This window comes from Eutrema salsugineum, unplaced genomic scaffold (assembly GCF_000478725.1).
Source record: "Eutrema salsugineum unplaced genomic scaffold, Eutsalg1_0 scaffold_2, whole genome shotgun sequence".
NCBI lineage: Eukaryota > Viridiplantae > Streptophyta > Magnoliopsida > Brassicales > Brassicaceae > Eutrema > Eutrema salsugineum.
Window position 1 is genome coordinate 5931850 of NW_006256829.1, and position 25536 is coordinate 5957385.

The 25536-nt window shown below is 35.6% G+C and overlaps 7 protein-coding genes across 8 annotated transcripts in view; 3 read left to right on the forward strand and 4 right to left on the reverse strand.

Moving 5' to 3' along the window:
• LOC18019670 (maltose excess protein 1, chloroplastic) overlaps positions 1–1247 on the reverse strand; it is a 2905-nt gene extending 1658 nt beyond the window's left edge. The window contains exons 1-3 of the mRNA XM_024156864.1: positions 893–1247; positions 557–730; positions 69–404 (exon numbers count right to left, since the gene is read on the reverse strand). Coding sequence (XP_024012632.1) covers positions 69–404; positions 557–730; positions 893–1156 — 774 coding nt within the window. The 5' untranslated portion in view covers positions 1157–1247. The remainder of the gene's footprint in view (positions 1–68; positions 405–556; positions 731–892) is intronic.
• A 229-nt stretch (positions 1248–1476) lies between these two features.
• LOC18019671 (phosphoglucomutase) lies at positions 1477–6090 on the forward strand. Of its 2 annotated transcripts, XM_024155844.1 has the most exons (18): positions 1480–1557; positions 2049–2267; positions 2481–2547; positions 2737–2917; positions 3092–3144; positions 3375–3463; positions 3572–3805; positions 3929–3993; positions 4114–4174; positions 4246–4363; positions 4436–4517; positions 4622–4694; positions 4766–4827; positions 5039–5134; positions 5218–5372; positions 5454–5550; positions 5626–5703; positions 5793–6090. In XM_024155844.1, exons 1-18 carry the CDS (start codon positions 1551–1553, stop codon positions 5901–5903), a joined length of 1848 nt encoding a protein of 615 aa, XP_024011612.1. In that variant the 5' UTR covers positions 1480–1550; the 3' UTR covers positions 5904–6090. The 2 variants fall into 2 exon arrangements, with proteins under 2 accessions (XP_024011613.1, XP_024011612.1); XM_024155845.1 differs by lacking the exon at positions 2049–2267 and having other exon boundaries at positions 1477–1557.
• On the reverse strand, positions 5961–7573 carry LOC18019672 ((Z)-3-hexen-1-ol acetyltransferase). Its single transcript, XM_006400231.2, has 2 exons — positions 7106–7573; positions 5961–7005 (listed from the first exon to the last, which is right to left on the reverse strand). The coding sequence occupies exons 1-2, from the start codon at positions 7571–7573 to the stop codon at positions 6067–6069; spliced, it is 1407 nt and encodes a 468-aa protein (XP_006400294.1). The 3' UTR covers positions 5961–6066.
• A 1813-nt stretch (positions 7574–9386) lies between these two features.
• Positions 9387–11521, reverse strand: LOC18019673 (peroxisome biogenesis protein 19-2). The gene is made up of 5 exons (XM_006400232.2): positions 11389–11521; positions 11199–11238; positions 10752–11043; positions 9744–10060; positions 9387–9663 (listed from the first exon to the last, which is right to left on the reverse strand). Exons 1-5 carry the CDS (start codon positions 11432–11434, stop codon positions 9618–9620), a joined length of 741 nt encoding a protein of 246 aa, XP_006400295.1. The 5' UTR covers positions 11435–11521; the 3' UTR covers positions 9387–9617.
• A 6548-nt stretch (positions 11522–18069) lies between these two features.
• Positions 18070–19645, forward strand: LOC18019675 (protein BOLA4, chloroplastic/mitochondrial). The gene is made up of 3 exons (XM_006400234.2): positions 18070–18449; positions 18806–18873; positions 19286–19645. The coding sequence occupies exons 1-3, from the start codon at positions 18108–18110 to the stop codon at positions 19425–19427; spliced, it is 552 nt and encodes a 183-aa protein (XP_006400297.1). The 5' UTR covers positions 18070–18107; the 3' UTR covers positions 19428–19645.
• Positions 19646–20558: 913 nt separating this feature from the next.
• On the reverse strand, positions 20559–21144 carry LOC18019676 (putative defensin-like protein 203). Its single transcript, XM_006400235.2, has 2 exons — positions 21021–21144; positions 20559–20863 (listed from the first exon to the last, which is right to left on the reverse strand). The coding sequence occupies exons 1-2, from the start codon at positions 21088–21090 to the stop codon at positions 20682–20684; spliced, it is 252 nt and encodes an 83-aa protein (XP_006400298.2). The 5' UTR covers positions 21091–21144; the 3' UTR covers positions 20559–20681.
• A 2021-nt stretch (positions 21145–23165) lies between these two features.
• Positions 23166–25124, forward strand: LOC18019677 (uncharacterized metal-dependent hydrolase YabD). The gene is made up of 9 exons (XM_006400236.2): positions 23166–23318; positions 23413–23486; positions 23567–23648; positions 23797–23847; positions 23952–24052; positions 24132–24285; positions 24366–24572; positions 24663–24780; positions 24861–25124. Exons 1-9 carry the CDS (start codon positions 23196–23198, stop codon positions 24917–24919), a joined length of 969 nt encoding a protein of 322 aa, XP_006400299.1. The 5' UTR covers positions 23166–23195; the 3' UTR covers positions 24920–25124.
• The last annotated feature ends 412 nt before the right edge of the window (positions 25125–25536 follow it).

A 25536-nucleotide genomic window follows, 5' to 3' on the forward strand; every position in this document is an offset into this window, starting at 1 on the left:
AATTCAGAATGTCAGTGTCGAACTAATAACTATATATGGTCTCCTTTGGGTTACATGTCAATGGAAACTATTGTAAAAAAGCCAAAACGTGAGGTGAATGGTAGAGAGATTACTTGAGGAAGAACGGAGAGTCCACCAACAGTGATAAAGTCTTCCCACAGTCGCCACAGAGTTGTGCTAAGCTTACCGAAATAGTACAAACAGTTCAATATGAGACCGATCGTGACAACAACAGAAGTAGCAACAAAATACTGCAGAGGCATAGCTTCAGCCATTGTGAGCTGCGCAAGCACGACGTAGGTGGAGATCACTCCCAGTGTTTGCACCACAGCTGCTTCTTTTTCTCTCTTCTTTGCAAAATATGAAAGCAACGAAAGGTTTCCTAATAGACCAGTCAACATCCCCTGTATTCAAATTGAGCAGTCTCAGATTCCCCTAAACAAAGAGAATGATCTTTTGCATTCTAGCATATGCTTCATTGAAAAATCTGGGAATTTCACAAATTAGAGAATGCAAAATGTGTAAAAGATGATTAGAGTGAGAGTTTTGGCATCACCATCCATGGGACAGCCGAAAGTGCGGTGTTGTTTCCCGCCAAAAGATTCTGGGCATTGAGGATGATTTGTGGCAATTGAAGCATCAGAAATGGAACGTTTGCTGCACCGGAGAACTTGGCCGTCCACGAATCCCATTCTTCGTATTCCTTAATTTTCCCCAAACCTGAAGATCCCTATGAGGAAAAACCCCAAAATCAAATCAACGCAGCAACAAAAATTGTGAGAGCAGTTCGACGAAGATAAAAGAGAAATGATAACAAATTTTTCTTGGGACTAAAATAGTAAGAAGCCTTCACTTGGCAAATGCAATCATATGCTCAAATTTCAAACCTCACCTGATGAATCGGATGAGGAAGGTCCGAGTCAATTGCACGAACGGGGACGAGTCGGTGGCGAGTCGAATCAATCGGATTCCACCGAGTGCGAGCCAAGCCACGGTAGCCATCGACGCCGGAACCAGAGGCAACACCACCTATGCACGCACGCTTCAGCGGCAGGCGGGAGAACCGGGCCGGAGAAACGAAGGAAGAGCGAGGAGAAGTCGGGAGAATCAATAAGCGGTCACCACTGAGAGACATTGCGATGGTTTTAGCTTCCATGGGAGTGGGAGAAGCAAAATTATTGTACTTGCCTTGGAACAGAGACGACGAAGAAAGGGTCCTTCGAGTGAAATCATGGAGCGTACTTGGGAAAAAGGAACAGATGCCACGTGGATGGTTTTTATCGTAAATTGTAGCTACTTTGTAGTGATCCTAGATTTTCCTTTCTTCAAGCTTCGATTTCCACTTTAAAAATTGAAACTTTTCTTTTAGTATGAAAAAACAGATAACTTTGAATTCGGAAAAAAGCCCATAACGTAGCCCAATTTTGTCAAACAATGTATTTGTCACAAAACATTTTGCTCTAAAGTGTCAGCCTTGAGCTCATTTTCCAATCTTCAAAGAAAAGACTCATATATCGTCGCCTGATTTGGTGAGCTCTTTAGCGTCTCCAATGGAAGGTAGATTTTCGAAAGTGATTTGCTTTAATAATTTTCAGTCTTCGTAAGTCGATATTGTGTATTGTGTACTTGTGTTACCTCCTACTCATATCGTCGCCCTCTCCCTTGCCGGTTTTGGAGTCGCGCTTCCAAAGTTGGATACTTTAAATTCCCTACTGTTTTTGCTTTTGTCAGAGTTTGATTCGGTTCGAATGATTAAAACTCAATTCAGAATGAATTTAGAATGGGCCTAGTAATGGGAAATTATCTGTAAAAAGGTTGACTTTGTTCTGCAGTAATCATTTGATGAATTTAGTTTTCCTTTTGCATCACAACGATGATCATACCTGGTTGCTTTTTACAGAATATTTCACCTTTTATCCATCAACTGTGCATTTGTTGACTTGGATAAATTCCGGCAAGCTTTATGTTTCAAATTCAGAAACAGAAAAAGAAAAAGAAAAGGGGCTAATATAAGAAGTGTGAATTTCTTATGCTGCGGTTTTTTTCAGGCAAGGTTTTCCAAAAGTTTAATGTAGAACAATGCTGCTACCTACAAAATAAGCAGTTTAAGACACGATACCAAAGAGAACCGAACCCATACATGTCTGCTCTACTTCCCTGTCCAAGAGGGAAGCTGGCATGGAACCTCAACTCTTCCTTGCGTGCCCACACTTTGTTCAAATACCAGAATACTGCTATTTCCAAGCAAACAACATTTTACTGCAATGGTCCGTTCTAGACTCTTAATATTAAGGTTTAGATAAAGGAACAAGGCTTCACCTTTGCCACGGATTCGTGCTTTTGCTTTGCTTTTTTTTTTTACGGCATCGACATTTTTATGGCCCTTGCATTTGTGTATTGTTTTTCCCCATGTTGCTTGGCAAAGAGATGTAGTGTTTCTTACATAATATGGGTGCCTTACTTTGGATCTCCATTTGCAGCTGCTTTGTCAAGTGCTAGTGTGCCATCTCTTGACAAAACTGATTTTCTGAAGCTTCAGAACGGCAGGTGGACTGTACATCATTTTCCAGCTAAATCATCATTTCTAATAATTCACTGTTCAATGACATTCAGAAAGAGTTCTATAGCATTCACATCTTGGAACGGTTCCATGTCGTCTTTTCAAAAAATTAAATCATGTAATTCTTCTTCTTTACCTTAGTTGACTCACGTTACGTTTAATTGTTCTCTCCCCAGCGATATTCGAGGTGTAGCGGTCCCTGGGGTTGAGGGGGAACCTGTAAGCCTTCATGAACCAGTGACTGAAGCCATAGCTGCTGCTTTTGGGCAATGGCTGTTACACAAGAAGAAAGCTGAATCCCGGCGGTTAAGAGTATCTGTTGGCCATGACTCTCGCATATCTGCACAAACCTTGCTGGTGTGTATCTAATTCCTTGATTTATTGATTTTTTTTTACCTCTAAGTGATTGTTGTACAAAGCTCTCTACTCTCAATTTTACCCCAAGACGTTATTTCACTTCTGGAAACACCATCTCTTTATGCAATGTGGTAAGTAACTTTTCCACTGGCAATTCCGTTTTTTATTTTGTAGGAGGCGGTTTCTCGAGGTCTTGGTGTTTCTGGATTAGACGTGGTTCAGTTCGGGTGAGTGATGACTAACCTCTGCTGTTCTGAAATAATCAATTTATGCTCATTCCTTAATAGACGTAGATGAAATTATATTGGCACTTGTAACTGGAAGCAATGTGACAATCAATAATTTTTATAACTTTCTTGAGTGTAGTGCTTCTGTGTCATATGGTTGTTTCAGTCACATTTCCCATATAACTTACTGAAGCACATCTCCCGAATATCGGTTCCTGTTTGTTTTGTAGATTAGCGTCAACACCAGCAATGTTTAATAGCACATTGACTGAAGATGAATCATTCTTATGCCCAGCTGATGGGGCTATCATGATAACAGGTATTTTAGTGTACTCGATTTTGTATTTTTTCTCTTAATAGCAGTCATCTCTTAGTGATACGCTTCTATTTTGTACTTCATATGGTATTATACTTTTATTTTGAGCAGCAAGCCATCTTCCTTACAACAGGAACGGTTTCAAGTTCTTTACCAGTGATGGAGGGCTTGGGAAGGTTGATATCAAAAACATTTTGGAGCGAGCTGCAGATATTTACAAGAACATTTCTGATGAAAATCTCAGGAAATCACAAACAGGAAATTCTTCTACTAAAAAGGTTGACTACATGGCGGTATATACCTCTGGTCTTGTAAAGGCAGTTCGGAGAGCAGCAGGAGACTTAGGTATTACTCCTTTCAAATATTTTTTTTTCCAGGAATTCTTGTAGCATAATCAGTAAAGTTGTGAACTTCCGTTTATCTGCTTCTAATATATCAAGCTTAATTTATGGCGTTTCTGACTCTTAGAGAAGCCTCTAGTGGGATTCCATATAGTCGTTGATGCTGGAAATGGAGCTGGAGGATTTTTTGCTGTAAGTCCAGTGCTCGCTTTTTTACTCTCAGTTGTTGTCCGTTCAGGCAGTTTGTTGTTTTGTCCCAACTATGTTATAGACCTGTCCGCAGCTGATTTTTCTTCATCTGAAACCTGACAGGCCAAGGTGCTTGAGCCTTTAGGAGCAATTACTACTGGCAGTCAATTTTTGGAACCAGATGGTAATATCTGTGCCAATGAGTATATATTGGTCTATTTTGATTAATAGTTGACCAAACCTTGTGGATATCAGGTATGTTTCCAAATCATATCCCTAATCCGGAAGATAAGACAGCAATGGAAGCAATAACCAAGGCTGTTCTGGATAATAAGGCCGATTTGGGTATCATCTTTGATACTGATGTTGATAGGTAGTCACTGCAGCTATCTCTGTTACTCTAGGAGAAATTGTTAGACCGCCTCTCACAGACAATTTTATGAAGGTCTGCTGCTGTGGATTCAACTGGCCGTGAGTTCAACCGTAATCGTCTTATTGCCTTGCTTTCAGCCATTGTTCTCGAGGAAGTGAGACATGCTCTTAACCATTTCACCACTTACGTGACTAAGTATCACATATATTGTATATTAACGGATTTTTTTGTCCTGATGTTCTTTCCATGTCCATCCAGCACCCTGGCACAACTATTGTCACGGACAGCGTCACTTCGGACGGTTTGACCTCGTTCATTGAGAAGAAGCTCGGTATGCCAACAGTTTACCACTATCTTGTTTTATTTTTCTGTGAGTTTTCCACTGAACCAAACTTGTTTCAGGGGGAAAGCATCACAGGTTCAAAAGAGGCTACAAGAATGTCATCGATGAAGCTATTCGCTTGGTAATAATTCTAAATGATCATATCTTGTGAGATCTCATGCTTTGGTGCTAGACTTGATACAGTGTCTAAGAGTGTTGAATATAGAAAAGGGTATATAATCAAGTTGCACTAGAGTTAGATAGAGCTATAGATTCTGGCAGAAAAAGCTTACTCCTCCATATGGATCACTTGATATTCTTATCTGAAACACAAGTTGTGATGTGATTGGCAGAACTCCAGTGGAGAAGAAACACATCTGGCTATAGAAACCAGTGGTCATGGAGCTCTAAAAGAAAACCATTGGCTCGATGATGGGGCCTATCTCATGGTTAGCCTTAATTTCTCAGTTAAATATGATTGCCGTTGGTTTGAAGAAAAGAGAAAAAAGAAACTGAGGTTTGCCATTTGCAGGTGAAAATCTTGAATAAACTAGCGTCGGCCCGAGCTGCTGGTAGCGGAAGTGGCAGCGAAGTTTTAACAGATCTTGTTGAAGGTCTGGAGGAGCCCAAAGTGGCTTTAGAACTGAGGCTTAAAATCGACAAGAATCATCCAGACCTTGAAGGAAAGTACGATCAATGACTTACTTCAGTTCTTGACTAGTTGCTTTTGTTTGTTGCATTTCACTAACCAACCACTGAAAATTGTAGAGATTTCCGGGAGTATGGAGAGACGGTCCTGCAACACTTGTCGAACTCAATAGAAACAAACCCAAATCTCAAAAGAGCTCCGGTTAACTATGAAGGAGTGAGTGTTAGATTGCTCTCTCCCTGAAATCTCCCTACACTGCATAGTGTTTAACCTTTCCATCTCTTTTTGTAGATCCGAGTTTCGGGCTTTGGTGGATGGTTTCTTCTCAGGCTTTCTCTCCACGATCCTGTTCTTCCCCTTAACATCGAGGTAAACATACATACACATGTATATAAAGCTTGAAACTTAGTTCTGGTTTAACCAAACTCTAACTCGAATTCTCCGATTGGACGCTGCAGGCGCAGAGTGAGGATGATGCTGTGAAGTTAGGCCTTGTGGTTGCTAATGCAGTGAAGGAGTTCAATGCTTTGGACACCTCTGCCTTGTCCAAACTCACTCACTCCTCTTAAGACCAGTGCTCGTGTGCTGCTTTCTATCTCTCTTTGTGAAACTACAATCAGCTCAACTATTTCAAACTGATTTTTATACTATAAGGAGGGCAAAGTACAAAGTTTTACATTGACCACCAAGATACTTTGTAAAACAGAGATTCTATTCTAGCTTTTTTTTTTTTTACAGAGAAGACATAATCAATTTATCAGGGATTTTGCTTCTTCCATTTAATTCTAGTTGACCGTTAAAAACGCCGTCGAGCTCTTCCACGAACCTCTTCATCGCCTTCTCCGGCAAGCAAACAGGTACAACGATCCCTCTCTCACCTTTACTATTCTCAAACGAAACGTAGAAGCTAGACCCCGGAAAATCCACAACTCCGGCCGTACCGATTCCTCCATAAACCGGTTTGCCCCAAACTCCGAATTGGATGTCTGCGAAATTTCTCACATCCGATATCAAGTAGGCTCCGTCTATCGAGAATCTTGGTCTTCCCTTTGTCACCATCAAATCCGCAAGCGATCTCATGTATTCCTCCGTCACGCTCCATTTCGCTTCTTTCACCAGCCTCAGAGCAAACTCTAACGGCTTCTCGGTCAGTTCTCTAACGGTTGCGATTGCGACTGGAAACGCAAACGCGTTTCCGTAGTATCCTGGAGGTAGCGGTGGGTTTCTGAACTTGGAACGCGCGTTCACGATGAATATAACCCGCATCTCCTTGTTCGGGTCCGTTCTTAGAGCGGCGGTGCGATAACGCCACAAGAATGCGGTCAGCGTTTCCAAATCGGTGCTGCGGTTGGCGAGATTCTGCGGGAGGAGCCTCCGTATGACGGACATCTCAGCGCCGCCGAAGAAGAAGGACCGGCTGACCAGAGCGCCTCCGTCTACGGTGGCGGATTCTGTGTCCTGTTCGTCGTACTCGCGGTGCACGTGCGTAACACTCGCCGGGACCCTGGCGCTCAGAAGATGACGTTCCCACACCGGAGCAACGGTAGGCACGTGAGATCCACGTGCGAACTCGCCAATCGTTTTCAGGAAGAGGGAGAGACCGGCGGCGTCGGAGATTGCGTGGTTGATACGGACGGCGAAGATAAAACCGCCGCATTTCAGTCGCGTGACCTACACGGAGTTAATATGACCGTAATTATTCACTCCTTTTTTTACCGCCATATTTTGAAAAAAAAAATACTCTGAATGTATAATTGAAAAAGAAATTGACCTGGATGAGAATCATAGGTGCGTTGAGCACTTCACTAGAACCTTCTATGTCGAAGAGAAGCTCTTCAAAACAAGGGAAAGGAGGCCGAAGAACATCCTTTTTTTCAAACTCAACAAGTGTAACGTCAGCATCTGCCTCGATGAACAACACGCCTTCGCCGGAACAGTCCACGGCGAGTTTCCGGTTTGGTCCTTCCCGGAGCCTACCGGCCAATGGGTAGTAGTAAACCAGCGTCTCGGCGAGGGCTCTCCTGATCACTGCGACCGGATCAGAGTAAGCGGTGGGGTTGTTTCTGTAGAAAAAGATAGAGGGAATGTGGAATCTTAGTCCTTCCTGGTCGTCGATGTCGGAGAGAAGTTTGAGCTCTCTCGGTGTTGCCTTCGCCGGAGTTACTAACTCCGGCTCCCGTCGGTGCACCTTGAACATGAGTGAGTCGGAGGTCACCGGTGGAGGAATTTGCAGCTCCATGTTTCAAGTATTTCTGGTGATAGAACATCTCTTATTTATAGGGAAAGACGGAGAGAGACTTGGAAGGTTTTGGAGAATTTTAGCACGTGTTGGAAGTTGCAACTACATTTAGTTATCTAATGTTGGAATATTAATTGATGTACATTAGTTATTTAATGTTTAGCGTACCTTTTTTGAATTTTTCTGATCGAATTTCATTAACAGTTAATTTCACTGTTTGTTATTTAATCAAACTTGTTAGGCATATGAAATTCATTTACATTACTCATGAATTTGAAGATGGCTATAAATGAAGACGTTGCAAGCACTCAAGAGCTGCAAACTTGCTCAGCCAATCGCATTTGTATTAATATAATTATAGGCTCATCATCATCTTTGACAAATGACAACACTAATCCAAACTAGCAATCTTTTAAGAGAGGAAAACGATAAATTTCTGAGTGAAATACAAGTGTATTATGAATGTATATATAGATTAAAAACAGTGTTCAAAAGAAGGAGAAAAAAAAAAAAACAGTTTTCAAATTGCATCCTATATTGATACGACCTTTAAGACTGAGCGACAAATTTATTAGCATATCCTCCGGTTCTACGCTTTACATTTCGAGAAAACGCAGAGATTGATCTGCTAAAACGTATAAGAAAGATCTCTGCGGTCGTCAGATTCTGTGAAATTGACTGACGTCGTTACAGTTCCGTGACTGTACAGACTCACCGATGAATTATTTTCATTGATGTAAATTATGATAACGTCGTACCTCGTAATTCTAATACCACCATATCCATATGTAGTCTTTGTCATCACGATTGACCTCTCATTTAACTTTATCGTAACGTGACCTTTCAAACGTTTTACAAGATAAGGAACCATGTCCAATCCAATTTTAATTTTTTTATTGGAGTGTTTGGCCCCCTCAAGTTTTTGGCTTTTCAAAATTATTCAGTACTTCAGTTTATGAAATAGGGAAATTGAAAGTAATTTTAACTTTGTTTCGGTTAATATTGGACACATGGCTCCAATTCTGGAATATTAGGTTTTTTTTTTCTTCTTCTTAGAATAATTATATTTAGTTGGAAAGATTTCCAATAAATAGTTTTATTCAAATTTGTTAACACTGCTCAAATTAATGTAAGCTTTGAAATAAATTTGCTTCGGTTCAGTTAAACAGTTTCGACACATCTATTTCACGACAAACATCCCATGTGTGTTTCTTGATTATTCTTTCTTTAACAAAAATAGCTGATCACATGTTTTTTTCACATATTTAAAACCCACCAAGGCAAAAATGTAAAATGTGGTACACCCGATTCTTTTTGGACCACAATGCCTATTGTCTAGTCGTACGATGATTATATCCACTAAGAAGAAAAGAACCATACAATATATTTGTTATATATATATATATATATGTCTTCTTCTATCATCTATGATTAGACGTTACAAACCTCACATAGTCATTGGACACTTTTTTTATTGAACACACGTACGAATTGAATCGGATGATAACCACTTAAATTTTGACATGAACTGGATGAAGAGTAGAAAGAGTTCAGATATTTTATTAAGAATTTTGTAACTAGATTTCGTATATCATCTGTATTTCGTATATAATTCAATATCAGCGAGTTTTTGTATTTGATCTAGGTATTGCGACTTCGCATTGACCATTACATAGATGTTTTCAGAATTCGTATATTATGGAGAAATAACAAATCCATGTATACTTCAAGTTTTTACACATTTTCCCAGCAGTAACTAAGAAAATCAAATTTACTACTTGTGTCATATAGTAGTTTGATTTCTCGAAACGAATTAAAACCAAACGGACAACTAATTTCGGTTTCAATAAAGTAACATTATTCCCAAACTCAACTAACGAAAAGAACCTAAACCAAACCCAATAAAGACTTACACTTTCGTATTAAAGTAAGAAGAAAAAAAAAAGATTTCCATTGTACAATGCACAAGGGAAAAGTAAAAGTAAAACATGGTCTGCAGTGGCGGGACCAGGCCAAAGACTTCTAAAACCCTCTGTTTCTTCCTTCACATCACACAGCAATTTGGTGAAGACTCAAGCATATCCGGAGACCTGTGAACATACATATATACGAAACTCAGTCCCATTGGTCGTTAAAGATGATAGAGATTTCAATGAGGAAGAAGACTTACATTTGTCCTAGACTTGCGAAATCAAAGCCAGGATCCATCTCTTGCACTATGTCACTCGGTGGCTGACCACACTCTTGCATCTTCTGCATAATTTCCATTATCTTTGTCGAATTGTTTGGTTCGTTCTCGTACACCAAATTGAGTTCTTTTATTAGTTCATATTGGTGTGAATAACGTTCGTATTCTTCTTTCTTTAGACTGCTTTCATGCTCTTCTAGCCATTTCGGGTATCTTGCGCCGATCTCTTTCATAGGTTCGTGAAGAATATCCTTTGATAATAGCTGTTGCATCATCGTGTCCACTATCGACTCCAAGTCCTAAACATGGAAAATGTGAGATTCAAAATCGTTAACAAAAACTTCTCTTAACCATGACATCTTTTTAAGTGGTTCTGCAAATAATTTTCATCTTCAGATGCGGCTTTCCCATATTTTTATCACAATCCATCCAATGAGCACAGCCTTTGAAGCTACTCTGCAGCATGTGGTACTACTCTACACTTAACCTTAACTAGATGAAACAGATGCATTAAAAAATAAAAATTTACATCTCCTCTCAGCTCAATGATTAATTTGGGATGATAATTAGAAGCATGCCAAACGATCATAACATATCTCAGCTCACAGAATGCATTAGTCTCAAAAATGAAATAGAATGGAGAACCAAATTATATACCAAACAATCACCACTTGATGATAACTAATAAATCTCAAATCAAACTGCCAATGGGTAATGGCAAACGGATCCAATTTTAAAGATGAAATGAAGAATAGAAGAACAGAAGCAGGAACCTAACAAACCTTAAGGTACACAAGAAAAACGCTAACCAGAAATCGGATTTACTGAACCACATCCACCACATACGAACTAGTAGAGATCAACCTAATATTTATCCCAAGAGAGGGTATCAACCAAAATCTAATCTAATCTAATCAGAGCACTAAAACTAGATAAGTATAACAGGATAGAGAGAACAACAAGTAACAAATCAGTTAGTGTATATTTTACCTGAGATCCAGTAAGATCCTCGAATTGCTTGATCCAATCTTCGACCATAGCATCATCAGAACCTGGCGGCTGATGCTGCTTCGATGACAAGGACTCAAGCCCCTTGACAGTTTCTCTGGTTTGTTCCCTGAGTTTATCAAGAGCCTCTGCAACATGGTCCTCTTTTGCAACCTTCTGCTTTCCTTTCTTCTTGCTCCTCATATCTGGTAAACCCATTCCAAGACCTTGAACCCCACTCGGCAATGACTCGGTCTCTTTTTTACCACCATCTTCTTTTTTCCCACCTCCACTCCTACAACACCCCAAAGCTAATCAACATCCCAATTATCCAACAAAAACATAATCAAAAGCCTAGAATCTCTAAGCCCAAATTCTCTTGGCAAACTTAAGAGCTAAACCACATGGCATAGTTACAATTAGAGAGATAAGAGTAAGAAAAGGAGTAACCTTTGAGTAAGATTGAGATCTTTGAAATCATCCAAAGCGCCTGAGAAAGCCACACAGAAAACCCAGAATTCTAAGTTTTAGAAATGAACCCACAAATGAATTTCAGAAGACAGAACGTTTCACCAAACACTATATACACAAAGAATTCGTGAACATGCGAGGAAATCAATTAAAATCGAAGGGAAATTACTATCGAGAAGCTCGTCTAAGTCATCGGTGTGAGTATCGTTGGCCATTTTGAGCGCTCTCTTCCTCTCGCTGTAGAAAAAAAAAAAAGTAGATGTGGAGGAGGAAGAGAGAAAATATCGTACGACGAGAGAAAGGAATTCCCAAAAGACGGTGTTCGATTTTGATAACTTCGATACGCCGACGGTTGATGAGCCACGGTGCAGTTTAACGATCGATCCAACGGCTGACATTGTTTCTCCATATTATTTTATTTGTTATTTTTTAAAACGAAAATTACTAAAAAGGCCTTCATATTTATAAAGTTCTTTGAAATCGTTCGTTATACTTGTACGTAGGCTTTCTTTTTCTACTTTTACTCAAAAACATCTATTGAGGATAAGATTAATATTTAATTTCAGTATATGATAATTATTGTTTATTATATTGGTGTGGATATATATTCATGAGACAACCGTGCGAGAACAATAACAACAAACATATAAATCACATTAAAATCTTACAATATTGGTCATCAGCTATAACAATGTTGATGATACGTACAGTTTTATTGGAATCAAGAAAACACACAACATAACACACTTCACACTTCACACTCAAAGATAAATAAAAACACAGTTACATGTATTTGATTTGGTGTATGGTTTAACAAGGTTTGTAGCAGTGACAGTGAACCACCGGTGAACCTTCACATTTTCCAATCCAGGTTGGATTGATTGACTTGCAAAAAGCATCACAAGCTGCATGCACCTCAGGAGAAGTACATGTACCCGCATCACCTTCATCTGCAAAACACTGACCATTTGCCTTTGATAACCCTGTTCAACCATTTGTTTATAAACGTTTGTTAGAAGTTGTAACATTGCAATTGATTTTGAGATCAAATCACATACGTTTACATATATTGCTCACCAAGATGGAGAATAAATTATCGTTTGTATAGAAAAAAAATGAAGAAGATAAACGTTGATTAAAAGTACCATTTGAAACCAACAAGAGGACCATCAAGAGAGTAGAAAAGTAGATGGAGTTGCTGAGGTTCTTTGCCATTTTTTCGTTTTATGCCTTTTGATTTTGCTTTCTCTTGCACTGTTTATAATTGAGTTCGTTGTAAATTATGTGAAGGCATGGGTACATTTTTATAGGGCAACTTCGTTGACTTTCTGTGTTTGTGATGATGCACAAGAAGATAGGTTTTATTAGTTTTTCTTTTTTCCTCTTATAGTATATGTATATAAATATCAATAATGTATGTTGATTCAATCATTTGATTGATTCTATGAAACCATAATGTCGCCATAATTTGGATTAAATTTTATGATTTAACAATTCAAACTTGAAAAAACCCTATTCGATGCAAAACGAAGGGAACATTTTTAATTTAACTAAATTTGAAATATTTCAAAGATCAGTTAAAATTAAGATATAGAAATGTCTAGTTATCTCTGAAAATAACTCTGTGTTGTTATCTAGAATGTTTACATTTGTATTACCATTAAATGGCCAGTAGCTGGCAGGTGTGCCCCTAAAAAATGATTTGTGCATCCTTTTTTTGGTAAATGGAAACACTATTATTAGACATAACTAATGAGTTTATATAGTTTTAAGCTGAAATAATTAAAAATCATAAAATATAGGGTCCTTAGCCATTTTTTTGTGTTGCTTATGCCACCGCCCGGCATAACTTTATATTACATGTTAATTAATATGCTGAATAACCCTAAGTGAAAGCACAATGTCGCCATAATTTAGATCCATAGAAGAAATGAATTGGTAGTTGGTACGATAACGATATATCTGTCTAGTTTTTTTTTTTTGCCACAATTTCTGAATATACTTGTTTCATATAATATTAGCTTCAAAAAATTAATACAATACAGCTTGCCAAGCTTTTTGTAAGAACTAATATGAAAGGAAATGAAACAAGAAAATGACGTCAATATGCTGAATGATTATGTTTGTATAAATAGCTTTACATAAGAATATTACTTATATACAATTTATATCTTTTCATAATGTTCCAGTTATCCTGATGCGTTATTTATATATATGTAACCTTCTTTATACAAAGATACCGGTCTGGAGTTTTATATGAAATTATGAATGTGAATATGTGACGGAGAATGTGATGCATCAAGGTATCTAGAACAACACGAGATGGTAAAAATTTAGAAATCAATTACTTTAGAGAAGCTCGTCTACGTCATCGGTGTGAGTGTTGTTGGCCATCTCCTGGAACCACTCTATTTCTTTCAATTGTTGAAGAAGAAACGCAGATTGTAAAGAGGAACAGAGAAAGGGAATTTGGAATGGCGGTGTTCAATTGATAATTTAGATACCTCGATGAGAAAGAGTTCAATCCAAAGGCTGACATCTTTTTATTTTTATTTTCTTTGTTATTTTTCATGTTTTTGGTCACTCTTTTTTAATATAACAAATCCCAAATTAGAATTTTATGACGTCAAAAAAATATTTCGAAATCTAGAGTCATGTGAAGAAAAAGTGTATGAAATCAAATATTTGCAAAAAATTTGAGTTTCGATGAGTTCTTGGATGATTTTGGGTGATTTATAGAAGTTGTTGTGATTTGTTATTGAAAAAAAAATAGAGTATCATCTACACTACAAAATCTATCAAACTAAAAACTTACATCAAAATACCTTAAAATTACTAATTTTCTTTTTAAATCCACTATTAAGAAAATATGTACAATCGATTTTTCAAAGAATTTTTTTCAGTGTTTTTGAAGTTGATTAGGATCGTGAATTGTTTAATAATGTGATATACATGTCAAGGAAAAACCAAAGAAAAAAAAATCGTTAGACATTCATAGTAACATCTTTCAATCGTTTAATCATCAGCTATAAGCCTATAACAATGCTGATTCAAGTTTTAGAAGCTTGTAAAATATAGAACAAACACACACACACATGCACACTCTTCACACTGAAAGATAAATAAAAAAGAAAACACATTTTATTATTTTATTTGTGATGTTCTAAAGGCAAATTACTAAAAAGGCCTTCATTTTTTAAAAGTGTTTCTTTGAAATCGTTTTACGTAAGCGTTTTTTTGTTATTGGTTACTCAAAAACATTTATTGAGGATAAGATTAATATTTAATTTCAGTATACATGAAAATTATTGTTTTATTATATTATTGTATATATATTGCTGTGGATATATTCATGAGACAGCCGTGCGAGAACAATAACAACAAACATAGATCACATTAAAATCTTACAAGAATGACCATCAGCTATAACAATGCTGACGATACAGTTTTATTGGAATCAAGAAAATAACACACACACACACACACTTCACCGTGAAAGATAAATAGAAACACATTTATATGTATTTGAATTGGAGTATGGTTTAACAAGGTTTGTAGCAGTGACAGTGAACCGGTGAACCTTCACATCTTCCAATCCAGATTGCATTGACTGTCTTGCAATAAGTATCACAAGCTCCATTCACCCCAGCAGTTGTACATTTAGTCGAATCACCTTCATCTGCAAAACAATACGTCTGACCATTTGCCTTCGATAACCCTGTTCAACCATTTGTTAAACGTTTGTTAGAAGTTTGTACATTGCAGTTGATTTTGAGATCAAATCACATACGTTTACATATTGTTCACCAAGATATGGAGAATACATTATCGTTTGTATAGAAAAAAAAAATGGAGAAGATAACGTTAATTAAAAGTACCATTTGAAACCAACAAGAGGACCATCAAGAGAGTAGAAAAGTAGATGGAGTTGCTGAGGTTCTTTGCCATTTCTGCGTTTTATGCCTTTTGATTTTGCTTTCTCTTGCACTGTTTATAATTGAGTTTGTTGTAAATTATGTGAAGGCATGGGTACATTTTTATAGGGCAATTTCGTTGACTCTGTGCTTGTGATGATGCACAAGAAGATAGGTTTTCTTAGTTTTTCTTTTATCCTCTTATAGTATATGTATATAAATATCAATATTGTATGTTTATTCAATCATTTGATTGATTCTATGAAACCATAATGTCGCCATAATTTGGATTAAATTTTATGATTTAACAATTCACAAGCTTGAAAAAACCCTATTCGATGCAAAACGAAGGGGAACATTTTAACTTAACTAAATTTGAATAGTTCTAAGATCAGTTATAATTAAGATATAGAAATGTTTAGTTGTCTCTGAAAATAACTGTGTGTTGTATCTAAAATGTTTAAATTTGTATTACCATTAAATGGCCAGTAGGTGGCAGGTGTGCCCCCAAAAAATGCTTTTTGCATCCCTTTTCTGGTAAATAGAAAAACTATTAGACATAACTCATGGCTCATGAGGATGAGGTTATAGTTTTAAGCTCAGAAATAAATAAAAATATAGTTTGGACCATAAAATATAGGGTATCCTGCAGCCATTGTTTGTCTTGCTTATGCCACCGTCCGGCATAACTTTATATTACATGTTAATTAATGTGCTGAATAATCCTAAGTGAAAGCACAATGTCGCCATAATTTAGATCCATAAAAGAAATGAATTGGTAGTTGGTACGATAACGATATATATAGTTGTCTAGTTGGCACGGGATATATAATATTAGCTTAAAAAAATCATACAGTATTTATTAGCTTGCCAACAAGCTTTTTGTAAGAACTCAAATGAAAGGAAATGAATTAAGAAAATGACGTCAATATGCTGAATGATTATGTTTGGATAAATAGCTTAACACAAGAATATTACTTATATACACTATATATCTTTTCATAATGTCCCAGTTATCCTGATGCGTTATTTATGTATATGTAACCTTCTTTATACAAAGATACCGGTCTGGAATTTATATGAAATTATGAATGTGAATATGTGACAGAGAATGTGATGCATTGTGGTATTTAGAACAACACGAGAGGGTAGAATTAAGAAATCAAATACTATCGAGAAGTTCGTCTAAGTCATTGGTGTGAGTGTCGTTGGCCATTTCCTAGAACCACTCTCTCAACTGTTGAAGAAGAAACGCAGATTGTAAAGGGGAACAGAGAAAGAGATTTGGAATGGCGGTGTTCAATATTGATAATTTAGATACCTCGATGAGAAAGAGTTCAATCCAACGGCGGACATCTTTTCACTTTTTTTTTCCATTTTTATTTTGGTTGTCACTCTTTTAAAATATAACAACATTCCAATTTAGGATCTTATGACGACCCAAAAAAAATAAATCCCAAATTAGGATTTCAAAATCTGGAGTCATGTGAAGAAAAAGTGTATTAAATCAAATATTTGGAAAAGTTTGAGTTTCAATGAGTTTTTGAATGATTTTGGGTGATTTATAGAAGTTACGTTGTTGCGATTTGCTCTTAAAGTTCTTTAGAATCATCAAAACACCTTAAATATCACATACACTGCAAGATATTTTAAACCAAAAAATTTCATCAGAACACCTTAAAATCAGTTATTTTCTTTTTAAAATCCACTGTTAAGAAAAGATCCATCGATTTCCAAAGAATTGTTTTTTCAGTGTTTTTGAAGTTTAGGGTTGTGGATCGTTTAATAATGTGATATACTAATGTCAAGGAAAAAAGAAACAAAATTAATAAAGAAAATCGTTAGACATTCACAGTAAAATCTTTCAATCGTTTGATCATCAGCTACAACAATGCTGATCCAAGTTTTATTGATGATAGAATTGCAAACACACAAACATAGAACAAACACTCACACACACACTTCACACTGAAAGATAAATAAAACACATTTATATATTTGATTTGGTGTATGGTTTAAACACAAAGTTTGTAGCAGTGACAGTGAACCTCTGTTGAACCTTCGCATATTCCAGTGTAGGTTGCATTGAGTTTCTTGCAACTTTGATCACATAGAAGATTCACCCCAGCAGTAGTACATGCAGTCTCATCACCTTCAGCCGCAAAACATAAGGCCTGACCATTTGCCTTCGAAAATCCTGTTCAACCATTCGTTAAACGTTTGTTAGAAGTTGTACATTGCAATTAATTTTGAGATCAAATTACGTTTACATTGTTTACCAAGATCAAAAATAAATGATCGTTTGTGTAGAAAAAAATAAAATAGATAACGTTAATTGGAAATACCATTTGAAACCAACAAGAGGACCATCAAGAGAGCAGAAAAGTAAATGGAGTTGATGAGGTTCTTTGCCATTTTTGGGGTTTATGCTTTTAATTTGATTTCTCTTGCAAAGTTTGTTATTGAGATTGTTGTAAATTATGTGAAAGCATGGTACATTTTTATAGGGCAACCTCGTTGACTTTCTGTGTTTGTGATGAAGTACAAGTAAGATAGGTTTTTAATTAGTTTATTTTTCTTTTATACTCTTACAATATATGTATATAAATATCAATATGTTGATTATATCATTTGATTGATTCTATGAAATCATAATGTCGCCATAATTTGGATTAAAATTTTGATTTAATTGCTGCTATCGTTGACATGGGTAATAATGAGTTCTAAGTTTGTGGTATTCGACTTTTTAATTTGTCCGAATAATTTTCAAGCAAATGTTAGAATTTTTAGATCAACTCAGAGAAATGTATAAGGGGAGTTAGATTTTTTTTTTTTTTTTGAAAGAAATAAAAAATAGAAATTTGTTGTGGGCTACGACACAATTAAGTTATGGGCTTTTTTCGCGAAAAAATATTAGCCCGTTTTCTCAAGAACGTATTTCCAAAAGCTTTAGCTCTCGACAACGTCTCAGCAAATGGCAAATACCTTAATGGCGACAACTCGTCCATACGTTCTTCTCTCCTCCACAAGAGCGAGCCTTCATATCTTTCTCCGGTCTCCGAAGAAACCCTTTCAGTCTTCATTTTTATCAACTCTCTCATCTTCCGCCGTGAGAAGCAGCAACTTAAGATGCATCAGCGCCGTTTTGTCTCGTGGAGAGACTGCTGCGCCGTCGTCGATTTACGGCAACGGAGTTTCTAGGGTTTCTGGGTTTGGCGTTGTGGGCATTCGCAGCCGTAATTTCAGTACTAGATCCTCTCAAATCAACGATGCTGGGTCTATTGATCAAACACTTATGCAATCCATGGAACAAAAGGTTAGATTTTTTTGTTTTGTTTTTCTTCTCATAATCTAATTTGAATTGTCAGTGGAATCTAATCTTTTTGTTTGCGGTTTCACTTATTTGTGATTATGTCTCGTTTAGAGGTTAAATTATAAAATCTGAAGGAATTGATTGGATACTTTGGCATAAATTCCGTTGCTCACTGGGGACATATGTCTTGTTGATGATTACTCTCACTCTCTCTGTAGCTCAAATGATCAAGATTAGGTTATATTATATCACTGAAGAGCAACCATGTCTCAGAAGGCATCTGACCTTTTTTTGTAAATGTGATTAAAGCGCGATTCTTTTTCCGTTTGATGAACAAAAATGTGGTTTTTGCTGTGCAGATCAAAGAACAATTGAATGCAGAGTCAGTTTCTGTGATGGATATGTCTGGAGATGGGCGCCATGTTTGGTATTTACTCTGTATAACTCATTTTATCTTCCAAGTTTATTGAAGTTTGTGGAATAGAAAATGATTTCACATTTTTTCCTTCCTTTTCCTTCCTTTTTTTGTCTCGTTTCATCGAACAAAAACCAGAAAAGGAGTTATATAGTAAAAACAGAATCAAGTTGCTTGTATCGGGTGGAAAACAGAATTACAAAACTTTCAAATTCAACCATCAGCATCCATCTTTACTTCGTAGAATCATCAAAGTTGATGCTTAAGTTAGATTTTTAATCCATTTTCTGCTCCTGATCTAAGCTGGATTGTTGTATTAGCAAAAACAGATAAATGTCCTGCAAGAATCTTTACTTGTACTTGTCATATTAGATGAATCTATTACTTAACATCACAGTTGCCTAATGTATGTCTGTTATTGTAGCATCAATGTGGTATCATCGGCCTTTGAGGGACAATCTGCTGTGAACAGGCAAAGAATGGTCTACAAAGCCATTTGGGAGGAGCTTCAGAATGTAGTTCATGCCGTTGATCAAATGACAACAAAGACTCCTTCAGAAGTTTGAAGCTTCAAGTTTTTCTAGACACTAAAACCATCCTTATCTATTGTTTGATTAGCGGACAAAGCTATTTGTTTTATCAGAAACAGATTTGAAATAAAGCTTTTGGCTGCTTATTGTTGTTTGTTGATGTTCTAAGGATTTGGTTTGTTCTCACGCAACCGTTCGTAAACGTTATTTTTGAGGGTGGTTGCATTAACATGCGATCTAAATCGCCCGAAATACTCCTCGGATCTTTATTTTTTAATTTAAAAACGCACATATTAAAAAAACAAATAAAATCTGATTATTAAATGTATTATGTTTTTGTGATTGACAATTTTCTATAATTTTAAACCAATACTATCTCAATAAATCCATAAGTTTTTATGAAGTATACAATTTATCATCATTAACTAATAAAAACTCCATTGAAAACTAAAAAAAAAACAAATTTTAAATAAACTGTTTTTTAGAAAATCTGTTAATAAGGATGGTTATCTTTATCATTAAACATTATTGTATCATATTTTTATATATTCACAAATAATAATTAAAACAATATATTTTGGTACTATACAATATTTGTGCTTATATAAAATTTTGAATGTTTTTTTTAAATGTATGTAATTATTTAATTATACATGTGATATTTTTCTTTTTTTTGTCACTCTTTTTAAATTTAACAAATCCCAAATTCGGATCTTATAACGGCCAAAAAAAATCCCAAAATAGGATTTCGTAACCTAGAGTCATGTAAAGAAAAGTGTAAAAATTAAATATTTATCAAATTTTGAGTTTCAGTGAATTTTTGAATGATTTTTTGGGTGATTTATAGAAGTTGTTGTGATTTGGTATTTAAACTCTTTATAATTTTCACATACACTATATTACAAGTTATCTTAAACTAATTTTTTTTTTATCAAAACACCTTAAAATCATTAGTTTTCTTTTTAAAATCTACTTTAAGAAAAGATGCACCTTCGAGTTTTAAAGAATAGTTTTCAATGTTTTTGAAGTTAATTTGGGTCGTGGATTGTTTAATAATGTGATATACTAATGTCAAGAAAAATACAAACAAAATAAATAAAGAAAATCGTTAAGACAGTTATAGTAAAATCTTTCAATCGTTTTTGATCATCAGCTACAACAATGCTGATTCAAATTTTATTGATGATAGAAGAATCTTGCAAACACACAAACATAAAACAAAAACACACACACACTTCACACTGAAAGATAAAAATACAATACAGTTATATATTTGATTTGGTGTATGGTTTAAACACACGGTTTGTAGCAGTGACAGTGAACCTCTGTTGAACCTTCGCATATTCCAGTGTAGGTTGGATTGATTTTCTTGCAACTGCCATCACAACATAGATTCACCCCAGCAGTAGTACATGCAGCCTCATTACCTTCAGCCGCAAAACATAAGGCCTGACCATTTGCCTTTGAAAATCCTGTTCAACCATTAGTTAAACGTTTGTTAGAAGTTGTACATTGCAATTGATTTTGAGATCAAATCACATTTACATTGTTCACCAAGATAAAAAAAAAAATTATCGTTTGTGTAGAAAAAAAATAAAGAACATAACGTTGATTATAACTTAGAAGTACCATTTGAGACCAACAAGAGGACCATCAAGAGAGCAGAAAAGTAGATGGAGTTGATGAAGTTCTTTGCCATTTTTGGGTTTTGTGCTTTTGATTTGATTTCTCTTGCAAAGTTTATAATTGAGATTGTTGTAAATTATGTGAAAGCATGGGTACATTTTTATAGGGCAACCTCGTTGACTTTCTGTGTTTGTGATGAAGTACAAGAAGGTAAGTTTTTTATTAGTTTTTTTTTCTTTTATTCTCTTACAGTATATGTATATAAATATCTATATGTTGGTTATATATTATTTGATTGATTCCATGAAATCATAATGTCGCCATAATTTGGATTAAAATTTTGATTTAATTGCTGCCATCGTTGACATGGGTAATAATGAGTTCTAAGTTTGTGGTATTCGACTTTAATTTGTCCGAATAATTTTCAAGCTAATGTATATTCTAATAAATTTGTTTTTTTTTAATAAACTTTTATAATTTTCTCGAAAAAAAACCATAACTTAATTATGTCGTTTACTCAAAAATGTATTCCCAAAACTTTTATCTCTCGACTCTCAACTTTCAGCAAATGGCAAATATCTGTAATTATACATGTGAATTTTTTTTGTCGTTTACAATTCACATAAATACATTACAAATTTTAAATTTAAATTACGCCGTCAAAATAAAAACATCGATTATATATGGTATAACGACAATATTCGTCTTTTTTGTCGTTCCAGTATATTTTAACTAATTTGAAATAAGAATTTTGACATTTTATTATGCTAATATAATTTTTATCGTTTTCAAAAATTATTTTTATATATTATGTTTATTTTGATAATATTTATGTTTAACTATCCCACTCCTAATAATATAATAAAAAATATCTCTCTAAAACACTTGTTTATGACCAGTTTTATAACCGTTTAATAAACTAAATGCAACTGTTTATTTACTCAAATTGGCTAGCCCTAAGTAACATCCACAACATTTAAATCATTCAAGTTTTCAATAATGTTTTGGAATTAAAAAAATTCTTAACAATTTGGGACAATATAAGCTCATAACTCCTATTACAAGGAGACTATTTTTGGGACACAATGTTGTTAAGGAATACATCACAAAGAAAACACAAAAACTTGTTAAAGATACGACAAACACACCACCTTTTGCATCAGATTTATAAAAGGAAAAATATAATACACGATAATTGGAAATTTGGAACTTTACAAAGCCACTCTTGAAGTGAAGGGAGAAAATGAAAGAGTGAACAGTGTGTGAACACAAACTATGTTCATGCTTTCATTTTCTCTCCGAATTGAACATATATATAAATATTCGTGTAGAAAATCACTACATGAATATTCTAAAAACGTAACAGCACTGTTTCATCTTGGAATTAACTCCGGCGGCAACGGCGGTGAGAAAGTCCCGGCGGGTTTTCAGAGGAAAGTTGTTGAGCTATCTTTGGCAAGTTATGCCTTCTTGATGGACCTGAAGGAGGAACCAGAAATACTCGAAGACTCTGGTCAGGTTTCTCGCTCGCAGTGTTTGCATTACTCTGAAAACAGTTCAGGTACCGGAATGTTGCTCCGGCGGTTTTCTCCGGCAGAAGGAGAAGGAGAAGAAGTAATAGTTGTGAAAGAGACATTAGAGAAACTTTTTTGTTTTTGTGAATAATTTCTGTCTCTTGTTGCACCAGAAGTGTGTATATATACACATATGACTACGATATCTTTGTGAATTTTATTTTTAAATCTTTTGTAACGCTCATTACTTTGGGAAGAGTTTTGGTGTTTTCTTGGGGTTACAAGTGTTTATGTAACAAGAAAAGCAACCTCTAATTAATGAGTGACTTCATTTGCTTCACTTTTTCATCCTCGAATTGAACCTTTTTTGACTTCTTGTTCATCAATTATATAAACAAGATTATTACAATCATTAGTATGTTTTTTTTTCTTATTTTTTTGTGAACATTTTGTAAATCCAGTTTATTCAGATTGATCATCCCTGCATTTTACTAACATTTTACCATTTTCTATTTTAATATTAAATCAAAGTTTTGTGGGTATTATTAATAAATATATAGTGTCGGGGTCAATCTATAATTTATGCCAAAATTACACGGCAGAAATAGAGAAAAAAAAAAAAAAAAACAAATACTTGGAAGAAGAACTCAGAAGATCCTGAAACATGAAACTGTTCGACGCGCACTGTCACCTTCAAGACGCGAGGATTATCAGCAAAGCTCCTCAGCTAATCTCCTCCGCCGTAGCTTCCGGAGTCTCTGCCTTCGCCGTCAATGGAGTCTCCGAGGTTTGATATTGTCAGAGAATGCAAAATTGATAGCTTTAACAGTTTACGACTTTAGATAGCTAATTGAATATGAGTTTCGTTTGATTTGGTCTAGAAAGATTGGAATTTGGTTAAAGAGATGGGAGCGCAATACCCTTCTGTTGTTCCCTGCTTTGGGATCCATCCATGGTACGAAATTGTATCTATATATACCTTCATTACTGGTAACAAAAGTTAAGGTCTTTTTGGGTGTTTTTGGTTGAGTTCAGGTATGTAGCAGAGAGGAGTCCTCATTGGTTTGAGACATTGAAGAGTTTGTTTGAGACCACTCCTACTGCTGCTGTTGGAGAAGTCTGTCTCTTGTCTCTTTTTAGTTATTTTTCTTAATGTATTTTTGTTTTTCTTGAAAATTCTGTTGAATTTCATCATATTGAATTGAAGAAACTCTCTTCATAGAATCCATAGTTATTGTTGGTTGAAGCTGCTTTTGTTTGTACAGATTGGCTTGGACAAAGGTTCTAAAGGAAGGGAGATTGATTTCTCAGACCAGGTTTCAGGATTGAAAAAACCATTAAAAAAAAATACTTCTGCTCAAATAGGTTGTGTTCTTTTAAGATTGATGGTCTTCTGAAGACGGCATGTATCACATTTCAGGTTAGTGTGTTTCGTCAACAACTTGAACTTGCAAAGGAACTGAATAAACCTGCGTCAGTTCACTGTGTCCGTGCATTCGGAGATCTGCTCGAGATAACAAAGTATGCTCTTTTTCTTCCTATATCATGTGTCAGTGTCTCTTTAGAAAATGTAGTGGGGGAGTGATACAGTAATATGCAGATCTGTGGGGCCTTTTCCTGCTGGGGTCATCCTTCACTCGTATTTAGGTTCTGCTGAGATGGTTCCTGAATTTGCTAAGCTCGGCGCATATTTCTCCTTCTCTGGCTTTCTTATGTCAATGAGTGAGAAAAAAGCCAAAAAGATGTTGAAAGCGGTAAGATTTCAATATTTCTCTTACACCAAAAATCCAGTTTTTAGAAGGTGGAATGGAATCTTGATCTCAGTTCTTGGTAGGTCCCTTCTGATAGGATCTTATTGGAAACTGATTCACCCGATGCATTACCAAAGGCAGAGACAGACTGTCTCTACTTTGTAGAAGGAGATCCTTCTCTAACCGAAGAAGGAAAGCCAGCTCAGGATCCAAATGATAAGTCTAATGCGTCTAGTGACTCGATGAAGTTGCCAAAGGAAACACTTAATCACCCGGCTAATATTCTTACCGTATGTTTTTGCTTCTCGTGAATGTTTAATCAATCTTCTTTCCCGTTGGATCCATGGAAAATTAAGACCATAATCAATTACGGGTTACAGGTACTTGGGTATGTAGCGCGGTTATTGGACATGAAGAAGGAAGAACTCGCGGAGCTAAGCTATGAGAACGCTGTTCGGTTATTCTCTTATGCAGGTTCAAAGTTGCTTCTTGAGACAGGTAACTGATGGTTTTTTGGTCATCATTTTCGATTCTGAAGCAAGTTTTTGATAGTACATAGAATGGGTTTGTGTGTTTAGGTGGTGGTGGTGATGTTTCTGGTCTTACTCAAAACCATTCAACAACACATGCATCATGAGTTCTCAAGACACTATGGTTGTGTTGTCATCACTATGTTACGAGACTTTGAAGTTGGACTTGTTAAGTTGTACCAGTGTTATAGACTCAATACTTTCTTTGTATGAAAGGTTATTAAAACTTCTGATTTTGTGTGATATGGGAGAAGACAAGGCCTCTTATAAGTTTGTGAGAAGAAAGACTATAAATAGATGCATATGTTGACTCTTAGCAAAATTTTAGAATGATTTAGTGGAAATCTCAGAATATCAGATGACTTCACGAAAGTTGAATTACAAAGATTTACAAAAGTGAGATGAAGATTAGAGGTATATAACCTGTTATTATTTATTTTATTTTACTTGGACCTATGTAATTCAGTTTTAATGATGTGATACGAGTCATTTCTGTACAATTTCTCTAGTGTACAGAGAAAACGAATTATATTAATTGGTAATAATATAAAAAATGTTTCAAATTTTCTTATTACCTTTTAATTTTCACTGTAATCCTGGTTACAATTTCTCGGAGAATCCTAACGTCTTCCTATATCTCGGGAAGAGTCATACTTTCCTTGATAACCTTTCTTTTTTCTTTGTTTTGAAATTATCGACTTGAATTTTGAAGCTAGATTTTGTA